General features: G+C 44.7%; 1 protein-coding gene across 1 annotated transcript; it reads left to right on the top strand.

The window, feature by feature from the left end:
* The first annotated feature begins 8,948 nt into the window (after nt 1–8,948).
* LOC117846465 (uncharacterized) lies at nt 8,949–21,222 on the top strand. Its single transcript, XM_034727638.2, has 21 exons — nt 8,949–10,395; nt 11,206–11,499; nt 11,600–11,857; nt 11,992–12,124; nt 12,216–12,355; nt 12,442–13,075; nt 13,570–13,634; nt 13,712–13,813; nt 14,009–14,151; nt 14,785–14,840; nt 15,203–15,846; nt 15,954–16,144; nt 16,258–16,549; nt 16,887–17,174; nt 17,259–17,368; nt 17,983–18,313; nt 18,978–19,379; nt 19,520–19,757; nt 19,858–19,893; nt 20,672–20,799; nt 20,876–21,222. Exons 1-19 carry the CDS (start codon nt 8,980–8,982, stop codon nt 19,860–19,862), a joined length of 5,742 nt encoding a protein of 1,913 aa, XP_034583529.1. The 5' UTR covers nt 8,949–8,979; the 3' UTR covers nt 19,863–19,893; nt 20,672–20,799; nt 20,876–21,222.
* The last annotated feature ends 1,446 nt before the right edge of the window (nt 21,223–22,668 follow it).

Raw genomic sequence — 22,668 nt, forward strand, 5'->3', positions numbered from 1 at the left:
GGATGCCGGCGATGGCGGAGGCCCCATATAATACGTTACTAGTAAATTAGAGTGGATCATATAGTACAAATAAATTAGTTCAACCTCACCATCCAGAACCATCCATACGTGCATAAAGTGATGCATGCAACCAAACACACCCTATATGAAGTAGCCTGCTCCTTCTGGTTTGAAAACTCTATGATGAATGATGATGTTATTAGGTGGAAATGGTCAAAAAAAAAAGAGTAACTACACAACCAAATCAATATATGAACACTTGACAAAAGTTGATTCAGGGCTAGTTTAAGCACATTTGGAAAGCTAATCTTTGTGTGGCTGATAGAAAATAATGTTGTTTCAACCAAAGATAATATGAATATGAGAAATTGGATGGGAGACACATCCTATATTTCTATTGCCTAGCTGAAACAGCAGACCACCTATTCTTTCAATGCCCCGTAGCTAAAGTAGTGTGGGGGCGGTGTAGCCATTTGCTTGGGTGCAGACAACGTCCCCCCGAATGCTCAACAATACAGAACCTGAGTGAAGAAGTGGATGCTTGGAGGCAAGGCAGCTTATACTTTTAGGTTTGTTGCAATATGTTGGGCTATCTGGAAGGGTAGAAACAAAGCATGTTTCGACAAAAAGATGTCAAGAAATCCTGTAGAAATTCTAGTTCATGCGTGTGCCTTTCTGAATCACTGGGCATGTCTATACAACTCTGACTTCCAGGGCAAGCTGTAGGATGGCGTCAAGACTCTGTTGGCGTGTGCACATAAGGTGATGGCACAACAGGTGTAACATCCGTAAAATTCACTAACTCAAATCATCTGCTAAAATTCGTTTTCAAAATCTTTTGACCGTTAAGCTCCTGAAAATTCTTTTCTTCCCGGCGATTTCGCCGTCCCGACGGAGGAGCATCCTCGACGATGCGAAGACTACGCGAAACGTGCCTTTTAACAACCGCCGTCCGTCTCCTCGTCGGCGGCGGGGCTAAACTGGCATCAAGCTCATCTTCAGCAAGACGCTTCGACACGCCAGAGGATGCTCCGGCCTGCTTCAAAGTACGATGCTGCACAACAAAAACCTCAGCAGCATCAGTGTCAGAGCTGCTGAGGGACTCGGTCTCTTCATCCTCCTCCTCCTCTTCCTCTTCCTCTTAAGTGGCCCCAATTATAGAGCAACCTAACCCAAAGGTCCGTCGGGCACTTTTACTATCATTAGCACCGAGAGGAGGAGGGGGTGGAAAGAACACGAGTGCGTCCTCCTGCGCAGAAGGAAATAAGTCGGCAAAAAAGATCAACAATGCATAGGTACTTGGAAGCTATGACTACGGGTACTTACTTCTCTCAGCTTATGGCGTCGAACTCTTCGATTGCCCTAGGGATATTACCGACGTTCTTGAACATCCGGTTCAACCTCACCATCACTTCATCAGTGGAAATCTCGTCGGGCGGCATTCTCGACGGATCAGTACGGCCCGAGTACTTATAACCCCATGTATGATGAAGATGTAGGGGTTGTGCTCGTCTCTTCAGGAAACTGGCAGCCACCACAACACCCGTCAATCCTTCCCTATTTAGATCATCAATTCTAGCCCGAAGCTCGGGTATTTGGTTGCTTTCCCCGGTCGTCGGTTGATCGATCCATCTACTGTTCCACTTCGGGCGGTGGCTAGTAACTTTGGGCAGTTGTGGTTTATGATTTTCAACATAAAACCACTTTTCCTTCCACCTGAAATGCGAATCGATGGTTTCGTAGTCCAGATACAGACTACTGCTATTCTCCCGGATCTGGATACTGGCTCCTCCGACTACCTCGGTATGATCCTTACTTGGCTGCGGCTTGACACGGAAAATCTTCTGGAACAAGTTGAAGTGGGGTTGGATTCCTAAGAAAGCTTCGCACATATGCACAAAGATGGCAATGTGATGGACACTATTGGGATTCAGATGAACAAGTTGAAGATGGTAGTAGTCCAAAAAACCACGGAAGAAATCAAAAGTGGGGACATCAAAACCTCGCTCAACGAAAACCCTAAAGGTTATCGTCTTATTAGGATGAGCTTCAAAAGGCCACGCATCACCATAGGCACACCTCTAGCCTATGGTTGCCTGCTCTTTCAACAACTTCGCTGCCACCAGCTCCAGAATCTCTGCTTCCTTCATGGTAGATCTTTTCCAGGCCATAGCGCGGAGCAATCTGGTTGGTTTTTCCGTACTTCGGCGGTGGTAGTTGGGGTTCCTTCCCCTTCCTGGATCCCTCCTTGGAACCCTCAGCACCCTTGGAACCAGCAGCTTTCTTCCCCCATCCTAATGCTCGCACGTCTTTTCACCCACATACACTCGGAGGTTCGCGCGGGGGGGGGGGGGGTGGTGGGGGGAGAGGGGTGGCGCTAGCGATCTAAGATTGGATTGCGACGGTGCTCGAGGGTAGGGTTTTTCACAAAGGCATATAATAGATGGCAAATGGCATAGTAAACAAGAAGGGTAACTTCTCCCGTCCCTTTATAACAGCGGCGGAGTTAACGGAGGTAATGGCCCGATGTTTTCGCACTTGTCCGGCGGTTACCAGATTTATCGCAAGAGATAGAGTTAACTTTATTGGCAAACGGTCACAATGACTAGTGGTTGACCCTTATACCTCCTGGAGCTAGTCGTGCAACAGCTCGAGGGGCTACGCACACTGTGCCCGTTGGTTAAAAAATTCTTTTGTCAAGATCAAGATGAAGATAATACAGATGCAGATTGACCCTCAGCTTAATTATTCGATTCAACCTAAGGCCCGGGAGCTACTCCATATGGAGTGCGATTTTCATCGCACTCCCATATAAAGATTCAAGAGCAGATGTTCAAAGGCAACGTCAGATGAGGCTTGAGCACATTCCAGCCATATGACAGTACTCGAGTTACTTGAAGACTCAACCTTGATAAAGTACTCAAAGAGCACCTTGGACTAGTCGAGCGAAGTCTGTAAAGGTACTCGAGACTGCTACATTTGACTCAAATATACTCGGGGGCTTGTCGTACATATATCTACGGGCGCACCCAAAGGTTTGGACAGATCCGCATATAGGGCTGTACACCAAGACGTACTGGACATGGAGACTACGGTGCAGGACAGCGTAGCCTTCATGGAGTACAAGGAACTAGTCGAGGGCAAGGAAACTACTCGTAGCAGTTGGAGTAGGACTCTCTAGTCGAATCCGATTAGTACTTTTGTAAAACAACCATCCTGTAATCCAGCTCCCCCGGTATATAGGGGCAGGCAAAGACCCCCTCCAGACAAGTTCAATCCAATACAAGCAAACAACACACATGACGTAGGGTATTACACGATCTAGCAGCCTGAACCTGTCTAAATCGCGTGCCTACGTACACCATCGAGTTCCTAATTTCAACGACACCCACCAACCAAAACTCTACCTTAGGTACTCCCTTGGTAGGTTGCCAGGTTTAAACACCGACACCGCCAGAGATCAAGGTGGCGATGTAGGGTGGCGTGCGTGGGTTTGGCGTGCGTTGGACTACACAAAATTAGCCAAGCCACCCTCCTTTTATATGGTGCTAGGCGATCTGGGGTCACAACCATGAGTGGTTGCCTCCGATCAAGGCGCGAGGCGGCGCATCGTGATTCTGAGTCCTGGGGTGTTTTTCTCATCCCCTTCTTTTTCTCAGCTTTTTTGACCACCTGTAAAATTTTCCAACATGACCCGGTTTGTGAAATCTTTTTTTATGAAAAGTGAGCAGGAGCACTGCTATTTGATATAAGAAGCAACCAAACGGGTCTTACAAAAGGTTTAATATTACATATAAGATATACCACTACTCCACGTAGCGTATCACCGCTGGCTCCAAAACCCCCTTTACCGCCGGTTTTGAACCGGCTATGATACCCCTGCCACAAAACAAAAAAGAAAAAAGCATACCTGCCCCTGGCCGCTGCCGGCAGCGCCCGTCGCCGCCGCCGCAGCTTGCAGCCGCGTCGGTGCCCGCAGCAGCCCGTCATCACCTGCAGCTGCTCCCTCCATCGCATCTTGGACCCCGAAGCAGCCTGGGGACCCACGGCAGCTAGTCGTCGCCGTCACATCCCTAGGCCCACAGCTGCACCCGCCATCGCCTGCAGCCGCTCCAGCGCCGTCGCCTACAATCGCTCCCTCCGTCACCCGCAGCTGCATCGTCGCCTACAACCGCTCCCTCCGTCATCGCTGCCTGTAGCCGCTCCTGCCATCACCCGCACCGCTCCCCTTGCCGGATCTGAGGGAGAGAGGCTCACCGAGGAGAGAGAGAGGTGGAGCACCCTGCTGCCGCGCTGCCGCTGCCCCGCCATGTGTCACCGGTCGCAGCCACGCTGGCAAAATGTGCTGCATGAGAGCTAATATAACATCGGACAAAAATGGTCTCCGTATGCAGACAGTCACGCCCAAGATGAGGTGCTGACTTTGACTGCGCCCATCACTAGCAACATTGCATATGCTCATTAATCATAAAAGACGTTCACATCACACACTAGTTCAACACAATAAGCTGTCACAATACCAGTAGATAAACACACTACTACTTATGCTGTGTCCAACATATATAGTCATCATAAATTAGGTCAGGTAACTGCTACACCCAATCAAAGGCTTAATCTTTTATCAGTGACCAAGCAACCTTCACGAGCATACTGGTGAGACCAACAGAAGTCCCAGCTTCAACTCTGCCCTTGATGCCAGGAGTAAAACCCATGGATTTAAGATTACCAGTCGTGTCCACAAAAGTAACTAACAGATACTCCTCCAGAGAGATAGATACAACCGATCGCATGAGTTGCATATCACCTTTACCATTGCCGGCGTTCATCACACCAGCCACTTCACTATCATGAAGCACAACATTCAGGCTACTACCGGTGGCTGAAGCAGTGATTTTACCAGAAAACTCCCCTTCTGTGACTTCAATTGAAATAGTAGCCTCCACTGCCTCATGCACAACTGCATACTTCACCTCCATGGTACTGAGCCTGGTAGCAAGATCTTTGCTTTCAACAATGCTTTTGTCCAAATGTTGACCTGCTATGCCCCTGATCGTCATGAATCCTTTACTAAGTTCTTCCTCTTGCTGCCCTTGATCATTCGTGATCTTCAAATCAATCTCAACATACACATCATCTAGCAACCCAAGTGCTCTTTTTGGGTCAGTCAAGATCAATGATTGATCCTATTGAAAAGTTCACATGATAGGTTAGTGATATATATTTTGTACCACTACGGGAAACAGACAGTTCGCCAAGTGCCTGGGGCACTCGGCGAAGGCCCAAAAACACTCGGCGAAACGTTTGCCGAGTGCCGAGTGTAACACTCGGCAAACGACACACGGTAAATTTTGACTCGGCAAAGTTAACTTTGCCGAGTGTTTTGTGTCGTGCACTCGGCGAAGCTTTCGCCGAGTGACCAAAGACACTCGGCAAACATATTTTTCGAAAAAAAATAAAAAAAACAAAAGCGCCAGCCGCCACCACCACCGGCACCACTGCCGGCCACCACCACCGCCGCTTCGCCACGGCCGCCGCCCACCGGCCTCCACCACTGCCACGGCCACCGCCCGCCACGCCGCCTCGCCACGGCCGCCGCCCGCCACGCCGCCACATCCGCCGGGGAGGGGCGGGCCACCCGGAGCTTCCGGCGGCCGACCTTGTCGACGAGGACGATGGAGACGATGGTGGCGGGCCGCGCGTCGCCGGGGAGGGGATTCGGCCAGGGGAGGGAGGGCCGCCTCCCATCCTCACCCGGATCCAGCCGCGAGGGGAGGGGATCCGACCGGGAGAGGGAGGGCCGCCTCCCATCCTCACCCGAATCTAGCCCCCGCCGCCCGGATCTGGCCTCCGCCGGGGGAGAAGGGGAGAGCCGGATCTGGGGGGAGAAGGGGAGAGGGGAGGCGGCGTCCGGCGGGAGGAGAGGAGGAGGGGGGCGGCGGCGTGAGGAGGAGGAGGAAGGGGCCAGCGTGAGGGGAGGAGGAGGGGGCCGGCGGCGTGAGGGGAGGAGGAAGGGGCCGGCGGCGTGAGGGGAGGAGGAGGGGGGCGGCGGCGTGCAGGGGAGGAGGGGGCGGCGGCGTGCAGGGGAGGAGGGGGACGGCGTGAGGAGGAGCTAGGGGGCCGGGGGTGCGGCGTGAAGGAGGGGGGGGGGGGCGGCGTGAAGATGAGGGGGCCGGGGGGTGGGGTTGCGGCCGGGTGTTTTTTGAGGGGGGGCCAGCTGGTCGCCGAGTGTCCTACGTGGACACTCGGTAAAGGATTTCTTTGCCGAGTGTCCAACGTAGGACACTCGGCAAAGTTTTTTTGAAAAAAATTAAAAAATATCCAACAGTTTCAAAAAAATACCAAATTTTCACACGAACCAATATATGTTCTCTATTGACTATACAAAAAGTTTGGTAGTCAAACCAAACTTGACCGTCACTCCGACTCTAAATCTTATCGAATCCTCTCAAAGTTAGTATTCTTCTTCTGAGATGCTTCGGTTTGTAATCATTGTACATGATGAAATGTGCAAAACCTTCTCAATTTTTTTCCACAGCCTCCACGTATTATATCATCACATTATGACAAATCTCATGATTTTCAGACTTTGCTTGTTTTTTTTTACAATTTAAAAATACTACTGCCACACGTTCATGGTCGTGTTTCCTGAACAAGATGTTCAAAATTTCTTTTCATTTCATGGGTCAGGTCTCAAATTGGGCCAAATAACATGAATATCATTTTTCTACTCATTTTGTTCCATAATTTGAATCACTTGCCGTTCAAATTTGACTTATACCAAAAATTTTCTTGAAATGCAATTAATTAAAGAAATATAGCAAATAAATCCAAAAATATACCAAATTTTAACATGGAGTACCACATGTTGTATGTGGGGAGTAGAAAAAATTTCATGGTGAAAAGAGAAAAAAAATTATTTTTTTGCCGAGTGTCAAAAAAAACACTTGGCAAATCCCCATCTTTGCCGAGTGTCTTTTTTGACACTCGGCAAACCCCCCTCTTTGTCGAGTGTTTTTTTGACACTCGGTAAAGAGGGTGGTTTGCCGAGTGTTTTTTTTTTGACACTCGGCAAAGCCCCGATTTGCCGAGTGTTTTTTCTTTGCGAGTGTTTTTGGCTTGTCACTCGGCGAAGAGCTTGTTTGCCGAGTGCTCGAAAAAAAAACGCTCGGCAAAAAAAATACACTCGGCAATTTTTAACTTTCCCGTAGTGTACGATGTAAAACAAGGCACATGAAACTTCAGTTATGTGTAGATGGCTTGTCAGTTGTTACCATAGATGACACTGTTAATAGTCTAGTGATTTGTGTGTACATGAAACTTCAGCCATGTGTATGATTGAAAATGATATCAATATAGGTCTCAAAATGGTAGTATCACGAAGATCATTAAGCCAGACGTGCATGTGAAATTAATAAACAAGCAACGTATCAAAATGGTTTTACATAAAATGCATCTGCTAGAAACTACCATGCACCTGCAGAATGCCCATTTTGTCTAAAAGAAACACTACAAACAAACACAGAACACGAATACACATCATTTTGAACGTGTGCTTTTATTAGTGCTATAACATGGTTATTTGAAATTCTGATGATTGATCAAAGTAACGTAAAATTCAACCTTTCAGCAACATAACTTTTAAAACCAGAAGATTCCTAGCACCAAAGGGACTGCAGATGTTTATTGACAACCACTAAAGATAACAGTACACTGTTGAAAAATAGAAATTTACTTCAGGAAATTATAAATATTGGATTTTTCTCTGAAGGCAAGAATGGAGTGCCCAATCCTACTTACCTTAGAGGTGATGAGCTAACAATGATCTTTTTCGCGACGGAAGAGATAAATACACTTGAGATAAATACACTTGCAATCAATGTTGTCTCTGGCAATGACAGTGCCATACACGTTGATGGGGAAATCAACATCCAATGATGATACCTTCACCGATAGTGAAGATGTTCACTGCAGCAAACTTCAAGTACCTATCATAGACTTTATCGGTGTATCTCATCGGACCAAGGGGTGCTGTGGTGTGGAAAAGGTAAAACTAAGAAATTAGATTCATGCTTACAATTTGAAACTAAAGTTCAGCAACACAACCACAAAGTGCGGTTTTTCTAAAAAGAACGCCGTGTGCAGAATTGAATAATTTGATCGATTACAAAATTTTCAATCAATCCAGCAGGATAATTGTATGAACTAAAGTTTCACGGCTGGCAAATAAGCTAGACCGCGAGCAGTACAATAAATATGATGGAAGGTGAGCTTAATCGATAGATCAATCGACTCACACTCCTCGTCGAGGTCGAATTTGCTGAAGTCCTCGAAGTGGTATCGGTTGTAATATCGGCCACCCTGCTTAGGGTCGTAGTCTAAGATCTTAGCAAGGGCGAACTCGTGGGCTTTCGCAGCCCGAACCCTTTGCTCCTCCTTCTGCGCCTCTTGCTACTCTTTCTGCATCCGCCTCTCATGATCAGCCACCGCCTCCACCTCGTCGAAGAAGAAAGGTTCCAAGCCGGGGCAGTGCTCCTCATCGTCGTCGCACCCCAAGCTGCTCCGGCCGCCGCCACCAACCTGCCGCCCGCTACCATGAACAAGATAACGCCGCCGCCGCCAAGGAAGGAGGGACGAAGGGGAAAGAAAGGAATCTATCCGATCCGATGTGATCTCAGCCAGGGTTCTGAGACCCCTATGCTAGAGAGATTGGGCTGAGAGCATCACGTGGCGTGGCCCAACTATGCTCGACATGCAGAAGATTTGTTAGAACCAGCCCAAACCCAGTGCAGGCCACTGTTTTTTTTTAAGGGACACCGCTGATACAAATTGCGGACCCATTCGTAACACGGACAAACACAAACAGAATGGGCCTCGGCCCAGTTCCTCGCTACACAGTCAGCAAACTAACTGGCACCTTTTACCCGAAGTTCGCAAAATTTCAGCACAGAAAAAACCTTCGACGCGAAGGCGCCTGCCCCCATGCCGTCGTCGCCGGCGATGGCGTCGCAGCACCCGCCGCCGCGTCAGGAGCTCGACCTCGACGCGTTCCTCCCCTCCTCTCCAACCTCCTCCACGTCCTCCGACGCCGACGCTGACCACCGCCGCGCCGTCGACGACCTCCTGTTCCTCCTCTCCTCGTCGGACTCCGACTCCGAGGAGTCCGCCCCCGTCCCCAGCACCAGCAGCCGAGCCCTACCCCGCGTCCAAGCCCCGGAGCCGCCCGCCGAACCCTCGCCGCTGCGTTCCCCGCCCGCGTCGCCGTCCCCGAGGAGATCCACATCCGCCGCGCCGTCGGAGACCCTCTCCTCCCTCGTCGCGAGAACCTTCTCCGGCAACGGCGCCTCGTCTTCCTACTCGAAGCCGCTTCCCTCGCTCTTCCGCGGCGTCCGTCCCAGCCCCAAGCCCGGCGCCGCGCTAGCCGCCGCTGCCGCGGCATCCCGCGCGGTCCTTACCCCGCACGCGGCTGCAATCAAGTCCCGCCGATCAGTCTCGGCACCCGTCGAGAAGCTCCTGGAGGAGGGCAGTGGCTCCGAGGCCTCCGAGGAGCTCCCTTCCACTGGAAGCTTGGAAGCAGAGGTAGAAGAAAAGGGGAACTCGGAAGTGGTTCCTGAACCGACAGAGCAAACTGCCAGTGGGAGTGGGACTGAAGAATTTGAAGAGGGGAAACATGTGGAAGTGGAAACTGAAGAGAGTTCTGAGTCTATGAAGCTGGTGGAGGCGAGTACCCTTGATTCTGTAGTCGCTGATGATTTCAGTGGGCATGAGCAAACAGCTGAAAATGGCAGCATGGTGGAAACTGATCAAGTTGAGAACCAAACTGCAGTTGTCTATGAGGAAAATGCATATGACCAAACTGGAGATGATAATTATGTGCAATCAGCTCAGAGTATGGATCCAATTGGGTCCGTTTCTGAGGAAAGTTTTGATGATGATCGGGAGGCTGACAGATCCAACAGCATCATCGAAGACCAAGTGGAATCTGAGAGTTTAATTGATAATGTGATCAAGGAGAGAATGGAGCAGCTGGAGGTCAGCAGGAAGGCTGAGAAGAATGCAGAGAAGAAGCAGAAAGTGTCAATGAAACCGTTGGAGTTAGCAGAGGAGCTTGAGAAGAGGCAGGCCTCGTTTGGTCAACACTGGGAGGAAGGAGCAGCTGCGCAACCCATGCAATTAGAGGGGATCGGAAAGGGCCCACCAGCTATTGGTTACATGCAAATCGAGATGGACAACCCAGTAACTCGTGCCATGTCCTCCCCGTCATTTAGGCCGGACCATGGCTCTCCCCAGGTGCTGGCAGTTCATAGGAGCTATATAGCGATGGGCACGTCTAAAGGTGCTGTCATTGTCATTCCAAGCAAATACTCCATTCATCAAGCTGATGATACAGACGCAAAGGTTAGTCACTGTGCTGGTGCGAATAAGGCATGTTTGACTAATAGCTAATACTATGGTATAGTTGCATATTTTGACTTCAAGATGATGTATTATTATGTGGTATTTGTAATAAACTTTGAGACAACTCTTTTCAAAACATCGGGCACTAGACATCACTACATCAGTTCATGTTAATTTATCAGGAATTTTAGCTTTCTTGTCTTAATGAGAAAACATGAAGGAACTGAGAAGTATGGTAGATTTATGTTTCTATAAATACTCTATGTTGTATTTGTGCATCATCATTCTATAAATGAGCTCTTGTGATCAGAATAGCACTTGAAATGTAGCTGAACCTGAATTTATTTTGCTGGCAAAAAAATGTGGTGTCTGTTGCTACACCAAAATCTAGTACATTTATAGAATTTAGGAAGATTTTGAAGAAGTACATCAGATTCTAGATCTGGAGTAGAAAATGCAGCAAATTCTTGTGAGTAAGATGATTAGGAAACTCCCTTGTTTGATGTACCTTTTTTAACATCAAAGGTTTGATAATTCATGCCATACTTTTGTGAGTCATTGGAAGATCGATTATTGTTCTCTCTTTCTTTCTAGCGATTGAAATGCTATCATTTTTTTTTCTGAAATAACACGTTCACTTGATTAGAGCACTACACATATTGCTCCTTTCATGTTTTGAGTCATGAGATATTAGCTTGCAATACTTCAACTGCTATTTCATAATTGGGCCAATAGCTGCACATATAAATCCAAGGAACCAATATGCAAAATATTTGAGGCTCTAACCATTTTTGTTTTTTTAAAATCCAGATGCTGTTCTTTTGGAACCAAGGTGAGAAGACTCAATCACCAGTGACTGCCATGTGCTTTAACCAGCAAGGGGATCTTCTGCTAGTAGGATATGGTGATGGTCATATGACAATTTGGGATGTACAAAAAGCTACAGCAGCAAAAGTCATATATGGTGAGCATACAGCACCAGTAGTGCATGTTTGTTTTATCCGCCAATCTAAGGCCATCACTGGGGATTCAAAAGGGGTAGTTCTGTTGCACACATTTTCCATTATCCCAGTAATTAATCGTTTGACTGTCAAGGGAACCCAGGTATGGAGAAACACCATTTTCCCCTCTATGTTGCATGTATTATCTCACTAGCTTTTGTGTCGAGCATGTGGTCTGACAAAAGCTAGCTACAATTTGCCAGCGCCTTTTTGATGGAAATACTGGAATTGTGCTCTCAGCCTGTCCTCTTCTAGTGGATGAATCCTTTGGTTTTAGCAACTCATCTTCCCAAGGGAACCAAACAACTTCCTCCGGTGGTGGTGGTCTTGGCAGCATGATGGGTGGTGTTGTTGGAGGTGTAGTTGGAGTAGATTCTGGATGGAAGTTTTTCAATGAAAGCTCCTCCACAGTGGAGGATGGTGTTGTGGTCATGTTTATTATGTACCAGCATGCTCTTGTGGTATGAACCAGTTATATTCTGGAAACATTTTCTTTCATTTTTGTAGCAATCAAATATGTTATGAATTCTTGGACTGAATCAAATATGTTATGAATTCTTGGACTGAGCATAATGTTCTACTGTTTGCCTGTTAGGTTAGGCTCCGTACCAATATTGACCATGTTGACCATATTGAAACGTTCTCTAGACCAGATGGAGCACGAGAAGGCTCCATCGCGTATGCTGCATGGAAGTATACATCATCCTTGAATGATTCATCATCATTAGGTAAAAACTAGGCCTCTTTCGTGAGCTCTGATTGGTGCTTTCTTTATCTCATCTTTTGAATTTTCATGGACTAAACGTGATGATACTATAGATGAAGAACGGCTATCTTGGCTTGCACTTGCATGGGACCGCCAAGTGCAAGTGGCAAAATTTGTTAAATCAAAGATAGTTAAACACAAGGAATGGAAGCTTGATAGTGCAGCTATTGGTGTTGCCTGGTTAGATGACCAGGTATGCAATAGGTTTCATTGCTGTAGTTCATTTAATATCTGTTCTCTACTTGTTTACCAAATTAAATCACTCATTTTTCTCTTCAGATGTTAGTTGTCCTTAATTTGAGAGGACAGCTCTGTTTGTTCTCTAAAGATGGCAGTGAGCTTCGTAGAACTACCTTTGTTCCGGATGGCCTTCTGTTTGATGACACCATATTGCACCATGCACATTTTTCTAACAGGTTTGGTAACCCAGAGAAGCATTTTAATAGTTCAGTAGCAGTAAGAGGTGCTACAGTGTACATTCTTGGCCCAACCTTTCTCACAGTTTCACGACTTCTCCCATGGAAAGAACGAATTGAAGCACTAAAGAGAGCTGGTGATTGGATGGGTGCACTGGACATGGCAATGAGACTTTATGATGGTCAGACACAGGGTGTTGTTGATCTCCCGAGAACAGTTGATTCTATTAGAGAGGCCATAATGCCATACTTAGTAGAGTTGCTTCTATCATATATAAGTTATGTCTTCGAATATATTTCAATTGCATTGTCAAATCATACTGGAAAAGGGGGAGACTCAGATGTTCTTATAGAGGCTGATAGGTCTCTGCTAACACAAAGAGAGGAACAATATGCTCGTGTAGGAGGGGTTGCAGTCGAGTATTGTGTGCATATTGGACGTGACGACATCCTTTTCGACACAGTCTTCTCTAAGTTTGTTGCGGCACAAAGTGGAGGTAGGCTTATATTTTTTAATAAGAAACAGCAGCCTTTTTTTGGTTTAATTGTGAACTTTATTTGGGTTGATACAAGCCCCCATTCTTCATTGGTTTGATCCTACTAGATTATTCTTTAGTACATCTTTTCCTTGAATTTTGTCAATAAAAATAGAGAACCATGCAAAGATATTTCATGCTTCTGATCTAAGCTGTCCAATTCTGTTGAATCCATTTTTTTTGAGTTTTTAACCATCAACAGAAGCTTTGCGATAGCTCGACCTGTGCTCTTATGTTTTCCTGGCCCATTAGTCGTCCTTTTTTTTTATCTTTGTAATAAGGCTTGTGCGTTGAAACTCCATAGGCTTTTATATGTCTGGTTGTGGAATCTATTTTAGATACGGATTGTGCATGTCATGCTCGATTATGGGATGTTACATGTACATGTATCATTGTATATGTTGTTAAACTGTTGCTATTTGCTAACTTGAATACTTTGAATGACATGATAACAGGCATGTTTCTGGAGGTACTAGAGCCCTATATATTGAAGGATATGCTTGGTTCTCTGCCCCCTGAGGTGAGCAGCATGAGTCTACTAGTGTTAGCACACCAATCTATACATGAATTGATGAATATGATATATTTTATTTGCAGATTATGCAAGCACTAGTGGAGCATTATAGTGGCAAAGGATGGTTGCAGCGAGTTGAACAATGCATTCTTCACATGGATATTTCTTCATTGGATTTTAATCAGGTATAAGCAATATTTGATCCTATAACTAGTGTAAGAAATATTTCTGTATTGTCTTGTCAGTTATGTTATGTTGCCTAGATTGACCGAGAACGTAACATTTTGTTATTGAATTTCTTTCGGTCACATTTTTGTAGCTTGAACAACTGTATTGTTCAAGGTTGCCAACGCATTTTGATATGCTTGCGTTGTGTGCAGGTGGTCAGACTGTGTCGTGAACATGGGCTATATGGTGCACTAATTTATTTGTTTAACCAAGGTCTGAGTGATTTCCGTACACCTCTAGAGGAACTTCTATCAGTCGTTCAGAATAGAAACAGAAAAGATGCTGCTTCTACTGGGTATGCCCTATTTTGGCTCATACAGTTCTATGAAACTTTTCTAGAGAAGCCAAACACCTGTCTCAAGTATAAGATAATATTGCAAATTATTTTGTTTCATAAGCTGTTTATATATAACTAGATCATGGTTTCAGTCTTTTAAAGTTCCTGATAAAATATTTCTTCTGGCAAGCAAACTAAACTGAATCATCTGATTTAGCAAACACCATCCCCACATATAAGATGATACGACATGTTGTCCATAAGTTATGGGTTGTGAATTAGTTATGATTTTATTATTATGAACTTCCTGATAAAAGTATGTGTTCTGGTAAATTTCTATTAAACAAACTTTAATTCTTACCAAACACCATCATTTCCTTACTTGTCTATCATTTTTATTTGAAAATAAGACCAAAATGAGTCTTGATTTTTCCCCTCATTCTCGATCTGCATGTATGGAGGATCCTCTGATACTATGTAAAATTCCTAATCGTAGTCAATATAACAAGCAAGTACCGCATTGTTATGTGGCTAGACTTAATTTTTCTTAGATATTCCTAGTGCTATACATAAACTTAATATATTTTTGCTAGGTTTTAATATCATACTATCATCACATAGATTTACCCTCTAACGCTTTGTGTGAAACAGATACAGGATGCTTGTTTATCTGAAATATTGCTTTCAGGGCCGAGCATTTCCCCCAGGTTAGTGCCTTCGCCATTTGTGGCATACAACTTACTGTTTACCATTTTCCATTAAATCAATGGCAGTTTAGTATGTAGTTGGACCACAAATCTTATTTTCCATGTGGTATGGCTTTGTTAGAAAAAATTTAATTGGGAGCATACTTGATTTCGTTAAATTGGAGACATCGAATCTACCATAAGATTGATGCTTTGTCAGTCTATAACTATCGCAGGTTCTTTTGTATAACCAGAAACAGTGCATATTATTATATTATGTTGATATACGGTGACACTCTTATGCCAGGAATACATATTAAGTTGCTACACAGCAATGCTCTTACATTGTAAATAGAGATGTTCTGACATGATTTCTTTTTCAGGGCATGGGATAATTCCCCGATCCCGCCTTCATTCAGTGAGGGAAGAACTGCTGCAATTTCTGCTTGAAGAGTCTAAGTCACTCACTTCTGAAGTATTTAAGGGTTTCAATGCTTCTTGTGGAAAGTGCCCAAACATATGCTATCTTCTTTGGATGGATACTGAAGCTACCTTGGAAGTTCTCAAATGTGCTTTTGCACAGGATAGTTTTGAGCCTGGAGATGAACCTTCTAGTACTGTCAATGCATCTGTCTCAGAGGATGAAGATGGCATTATCGCTGAAAACCCAGGGAGTCAAAATAATATGGTACAAAATGTATTGGATGACATCATTGACATTGTTGGTTTGGAAAATGAGGTGATTCGGTCTGTTGTTATGGGTACAGATGACTCAGAATTTTGGCCTTCAGAGAAGGAATTTGGCTATTTAATCGAGTTCGTGTCCTTTTTTGTTTCCCACAAAAGGGCTATTGCATCTAAAAGAGTTGTTATGCACATTCTCACTTATCTCACTTCGTCTTATGATGATACAAGAGCAAGGACTCAGAAAGAAAAGGAAGTGCTTCAACTCTTCAATGCACTTCCCCAAAATGACTGGAATTCTGATTTTGTCTTGAACCTCTGTTCAGATGCTCATTTTCATCAGGTTTGCTACCACTGTTCCGTTAGATTCACTCCTGTGAAATTTATGTAGCACTTCTGCTCGAAAATACCAGCTGGAATTTATGTAGTAACATTCTTGTTACTGTGTAGGCCTGTGGTTTGATATTTACAACCAGGAATCAGAATTTATCTGCTTTAGATAGTTACATGAAGGATAGAGATGAACCTTTCCATGCTTTTATCTTCATTGATAAAAGGTTATTTGAATTGGCTGATGATGAAGCTTTGTCATTTCGTACCACTGTAATATCTCGTTTTCCTGAGTTGGTCAAGCTGAGCAGGTAAATCATTATCTTTTCTTTTGTTCTTCCTCTTATGTTTATCTTTCAACTGAATCATTATCTCTTACGCCTGGATGCTGATAATCTTCATGTTTGTCTTTCAACTTTCTCAGGGAATGTGCATTTGTCTTAGTCATTGATCATTTCTGTGATAATATCCAGCAAATATTAGCAGAGCTTCGGTCTGATCCACACAGCCTCTTTCTTTTCTTGAAAACTGCTATTGAAGTACACTTGTCAGGAAAACTTGACTTCAGTGGGCTTAGTCTAAGAAGCAATCAAACTGTTGAACTTCATTACTCTTCCAGTGATCTTGAAGATTATCAGAAGAGGTTATCAAATCCCTCCAAGTTAGACCACAATCCTGTTTCCGTTGACGACGAGTTAGTTGAACTATATCTGGAGGTAAGTGTGGTGATAGATAATTGAACTTTGATACCTTTCAGATGGTATGGAGCATTTGACAATCACTGTACATTTAAGTGCTAGCTAATGTACTATACGTTGAATGTTATAAGAAAATCAGGCAGCTTAAATAGTGAATCGTCAGAAATAGTAAGGTATCACAAAGCAATATCTCTTTGCAAATAGTGTAAAATTACATGTTATCTACAAGCGTTGTTGTAACTGTTGCAAAATTGTTTTTTTCCTGACAATATACAAATAGGAAAATAAAATTGATCACAGCATATTTCTAATGATCTTCCCCCTCTTTGTTAATCCAAGACATCTTCTTTCACAGCTATTGTGTCAGTATGAGCGAAGATCGGTTCTGAAGTTTCTGGAGACTTTTGACAGTTACAGATTAGAGCGGTGCTTGCATCTTTGCCTAGATTACGGAGTTACAGATGCTGCTGCATTTTTGCAAGAGAGGGTTGGTGATGTTGGGAGTGCCCTTGCACTTATCCTGGCTGGACTTGATGAGAAAATCAGCTTATTTATCTCTTCTGTGGAAAATACTTTCTCTGGTGTTGCATCAAAAAGTATCTCTGAGACTAAGCAACCAGACATTGTTCTAGAAATGAGTGAGGTCTATTTCTCATACCCATTTGAATTCTCTAGGTTTGTAACCTCTGCTGTATGGATAGTAACATTTTCAACATGTTTGTTTTAGGCTCATCCGGTGCTTGATGCTTTACGTGCCTCCATTGGGTTGTGCCAAAGAAATTCACAACGCTTGGACCCAGAGGAATCTCAGTCCCTTTGGTTCCAACTGCTTGACTCGTAAGTTGTGCTAATACATAAATGCTTGTCTCTTAAGTTATCATTATGGTGTTAAAAAAGTATTTTGTGCGATGAAATATATTGTTCCCATCTGGTTAGTCACAGTTAGTCTTGTTGCTTATGGTCGTAGTTAGAAAACATCATTATCCCTGTTCCTTAAAATGACAGACTGACAGTATTTATGAGCAGAGTGCTCGCACATAGTATCTATGGTTAATCCTTTTTTATGGTTGAAACTTGTGATTAAGAAGTCAAGAAATGACAAAAATATTTTTCAGCAAATTATCTATTACTCCCTCCGTTTCAAATTGTAGGTCGTTTTGGCTTTTCTAAATTCATAGATTTTGCTATGCATCTAGACATACACTATATCTAGGTGCATGACAAAAACTAAGTACTTAGAAAAGTCAAAACGACCTATTATTTGGAACAGCGGGAGTAGATTCAATAGCACATTTGGGAAGGCAATATGAACCTATTGCTGTGTGATAATTTGGGGAAGTTTTTCCAAACAGTTCTCACTTTGTTATGCTCGTAGTTTGCTGAAGTCATATTATCTTGTGTACACATAGATACCATTTATTGCTTCCAACATTGTTGTGTTATTGATTCAGCTTCTCAGAGCCACTGAAAAGATTGTATGGAAGCCAGGATGTAAATGAAAAAAGTGCCAGGTCCAAGGGGATGGAAGCACCAATTGAACATCTGAAGGGAAAAAGACCATCACAACAAATGAGGATTTCAGCCAAACAAAGGTGCCTAAATGTTCTGCGGAAAATATTTTCACAATTTGTTGGAGAAATAATAGAGGCGATGGCTGGGTATATACCCCTACCAGCAATAATGGCGAAACTCTTATCTGATAATGGGAGTCAAGAGTTTGGTGATTTCAAATTTGTGATACACAGAATGTTATCTATGTATCTTTATGAAAAAAGAATACTGGTATGACTCTCATTTGTCTTTTACTTGTAGGCTGCAATTACTTGCTCCATTTAATGCTTTTTGGAACATTGTACAAGATCATTGGTAATTTTTGAATGGCATGATTACACACTCATTGCAGTAGAGCAAGGTTTGAAAAAATTGCACTAAGCTGGTTGTGTTTACTTCTATTCTCATCCTAAATGTATGCTTCTTACTTTGTTAGTAACTGGCTTTGATGAATTTTGTCATTTCTTAGTGCTACTACCTCATGATGTCTTAAATTAGAATACTCCCTGTCCTTGAATATGTGATGTTTAGGACAAGCTATTAGTTCATTTTTGAACTGGTTAGCTTGTCCTAAACGTCGTATATATTTAAAGACACAGGTAGTATATCTGCTCATGATCTGATTAATGTTCCCACACTGACATGTTGAAGCAATTTTTTTGAGGGAACATTTTGAACCCATTTTTGTTTTGTTTTGCCAAGTAAATCTAATGTTGTTCCTTAAGTGTTTAATTCTCTACCTACCATATTTCTTATTACATGTGAAATACCAAACAACTTGAAGGCCTAATGCAACACATCACTGCTTTTAGTTTCTGTTAATCTTCCATAATTTATCTTAGATAGAAAAGAAGGCATAGATCTCTGCTCTGATACATTATGCACCTGTCTGCAGGAAACAGCTAAGTCAGTAATTGAGGATGACTCGTTTTATACCTTGAGCTTATTAAAGAGAGGAGTTTGTCATGGATTTGCTCCACAGACTTTTGCATGTTGCATATGCAACTGCTCACTTTCTAAAGAAGGTGCTATTTCAGCCATACGGTTGTTCAGTTGTGGGCATGCAACACATCTTCAGTGTGAGTCTGAGCAGAGCAGGTCATCCAATCGGGAATCTAAAGATGGATGCCCTGTCTGTCTCTCAACTAGTAATACGCAAGGCCGAAACAAATCGCCTATGTTTGATAATGGGCTAGTGAAGTATTCTGGGGCTGAACTTGAAGCGTCGCATGGCGTCCATCAGACTCATGAAATTGATCATGCTGAGAGATCTCGCGGGCTTCAAAATATGTCACGGGTATAACTATGTCAGATGATCTCACTTTTTTTAGGTTTATCATAAATCTCTCAACTTAGAACTGGACGCTTTTCTGACAAGTGAAACTGTACCTAGTTATAGCCTTCTATTGTGTTTCTTCTCATTATTTCTTTTTGCAGTATGAAATACTGAGTAATCTTCAGAAAGAACAGAAGTCCTTCCATATAGAAACTGTACCTCCATTGAAACTTGCACCACCAGCTATATATCATGAGAAGATACAGAAGAGGACCTCTTTGGTGGGAGAACCTAGCAAACATTCGGTTAGAAGTCAAAAGCCCCAGAAAATATGGCAAATGAAGGAGCAAAAATCAAAACAGGCTGGGAATCGTCTTCCGCAAAAGTCAAGTGTGCTCCGTGAGTTACTCCCGTCACTGACATCATAGGCATCAATTTCAGTGTGCTGATTCATTTATGGATTTTTGTTTGCCTGCTTACTTTCATTGATCCTCTGCAGGTTAATGTAAGAATCAAGTGATGCACTGTTTGTATGGTATGTAGTTCAAACTATACACCTTCAGTAATCCTGCCTGTATAGTGTTTCCCTTGTATTAATATCTGTGACATCTACTAAGAACGTTCTTAAGATCACTACTATAGAAGGAGATTAATCCTCCAGCATAAATATGATTGAAGGCACGATGAAACTGAACTTATCAGTTCAAAAGTGACACCAAACCTCCACCTTTTGAATCTTAGCATCACACCTGTTGCCACAACAGTTAGATATTCCCTCTGTCCCCTGACTTGGCACTTCTCCAAAACTATCCTTTTGACTTATGATTTATCTTATACTACAATGTTTGTGGCAACAAGATCATAACCCTAGGGAAGTACTTTGAAATCTTATTCCAATGATATTATTTTGGCACGGACTTTATATTGTGTGGGGCTAGTTTTTGGTCAAAGATCACAAGATTTGAATATTGAAATGCATTTACACTTTATATTTTGGGACAGAGAGTATTGTTTCAATTGAACTTGTGACGTGTCTTCTGATCCCTTGCTGTGACCAAAGGATTTGCATATGCTTATGATCAATAGAAAAGTTGGCAGGATGAAAAGGAAAGCATTGTGTATTCGAATAAACTTTATAACTTTTACTGAAATTCATTTTCAATGATTGATCGGTGGATAGTGCATCCAATTTAGCGTCTAGTTTTATTTGCATTCTCTATTGAATGATGTTTCTCATTTGCTAGTTATTTGCATGCCTGGTATGCTTGCTCATTAATAGTAAGGCTACCAACATTTCTTCTTGTTTGGCGCAGGAATCAGATTCAGACTGATCGTTAATCTGCTTCATGCCATCACCACAATTGAATCATCAGTACATAATTTTTGTCTTGGAGACGCGACTCGTTGATTCCGAGTCTCCCTCCCTGTAGCATGATCAAAGGTAGCAACTTTGATTCTTTCTGTTTGGGACTCTTATCTTTGTTGCTTACAAGTGCCTCATCTTCGTGTTATTCCAGGTTTTGCGGAATTCGGAGTTCGGGTGCTTTGAACTAGGGAGGGATCCTGAATGCTGGCGGGCGAGAGCTTAGAAATTAGACGCTAAAGCCATCCCGTGAGGCTGTAACTTGAAGTAGAGTAGTTTGTGACATGAAAATTCATGCGGCAGCTTGCTGAGTTCTTGTACAGAGTATACGCGTGGTGACAATACACGATCCTCGTACAGTCTGTAAAATACAGTCTAGAGTAACACATGAGCGCTGTCATGTATAGCACGGGAACTACGGCTTAAAACTCCTACCTCTTACCAGCTTGAGCTGCTATACTGTGGGTTTCGATATCAATGCGCATGGTTGCCTTTTACTTCTTTCTTGCATGGAAAAATACAGAACGAACCTCTGTTACATCTAGCGATGATACATCTGCAAGTGCGAGCACTCTGATACTAGATGCTAGAAGAACTGTGCGAAGTCTGAACTGACTCTCAAACAACCCATCAAATCCTTGCTTTTACTGCTACAACTCAAGATCCTGAATACAAACTTTGAATTTGGTACAAATCGAAAGTGAACAATAAAGCCCATTTGGTGTTAGGGTTACATTACATCGGAAAACTTTGAATTTCAAAGTGAACAAAGCCTTTGGTGTTAGGGTTTGCATTACATCGGTCTGATTAGCCAGCAACGTGCTGCTAATCACAATCACTAGCCCTAAGCCCTAGATAGACGATGACAAGAAGATCAGCGAGCGATGAGCGATCTCGTCGAGCCGTCGGCCGTCAGAACACGTCGGGGCCGCGGAAAACCTGGAAGCGGCAGCTGTCGGCGCCGCTTGCCTGGACGCCGAGCGCGTAGTTGGCCGCCACCAGCTCCGCCACCTTCTTCTTCGTCTCCTCCGTCGCGCGCTCCGCCTCCTCCTGCCGCCGGTGCAGCACCGCCACGCCGCGCTTGAGCACCCCGTTGTCGCGCTCCAGCTCCTCCTGCCTCTTGTGCTGCGCCGCCACGCCGCGCCTCAGCACGCCGTTGTCGCGCTCCAGCTCCTCCGCACGCGCCCTCAGCGCCGCGTTCTCCTCCCGCAGCGCCGCCGCCGCCGCCGCTGACTGTGCTCCCGCCTCCGCCGCCGCGCGCTTGGCGACGGCGCCCTCGATGAGCTTCAGGATCCACGACGCACGGCTCCTGGCGTCCGCCGCGTCGGCCGCCGCGAACATCTGCTCCACCAGGACGCCCGCGCACTCGTCCATGGACGACGCGGTCGCGACTCGGGCCGCCGTCGCCGCCTCCCTCTCCCTCGCCTGCCGCTGCCTGGCTCGGCACGCCTCCACGGGGTCGAACGCGGCGACGGCCGGGCACGGCGAGAAGCGTCCGCGTTTTGCGAGATGGGGCGCCGCCGGCACCACCTCGTCGAGGAGGAACGGGCTAGCGGGTCGCTTCCGGTAGCACTCGGCGGCGGCCATCGCGTCGACTCGTACTGCTCTGGATGGTTGTTTGCCGCGACCAAGGCTCGTCTATATATTTAAGAGCGTGCGATGATCTCGTTCGAATTCGAACCTAGGTCGGTGTCCGACTGGAAGTCTGGAACTGAACCTCTCTCACCTAGGTCAGTGTGAAAGTTTTTTTATTTTTAACCCTTTTTTTTCTTTATTTTTAAAAATAACCTCAGCGGGGGTTTATTTGCGTGGCGTAACCCTTTTGGCCGCGCCAGCCCGCCTGGCGCGGCAGGAACATCCTGCCGCGCCACATGCACAGGCGCGGCAGCCCCCTGCCTCGCTGGCGCGGCGAGCCGCGGCGCCAGGCGGGCGCTGACGTGGGCGGGC

This window comes from Setaria viridis, chromosome 1, assembly GCF_005286985.2.
Source record: "Setaria viridis chromosome 1, Setaria_viridis_v4.0, whole genome shotgun sequence".
NCBI classification, from domain to species: Eukaryota; Viridiplantae; Streptophyta; class Magnoliopsida; order Poales; family Poaceae; genus Setaria; species Setaria viridis.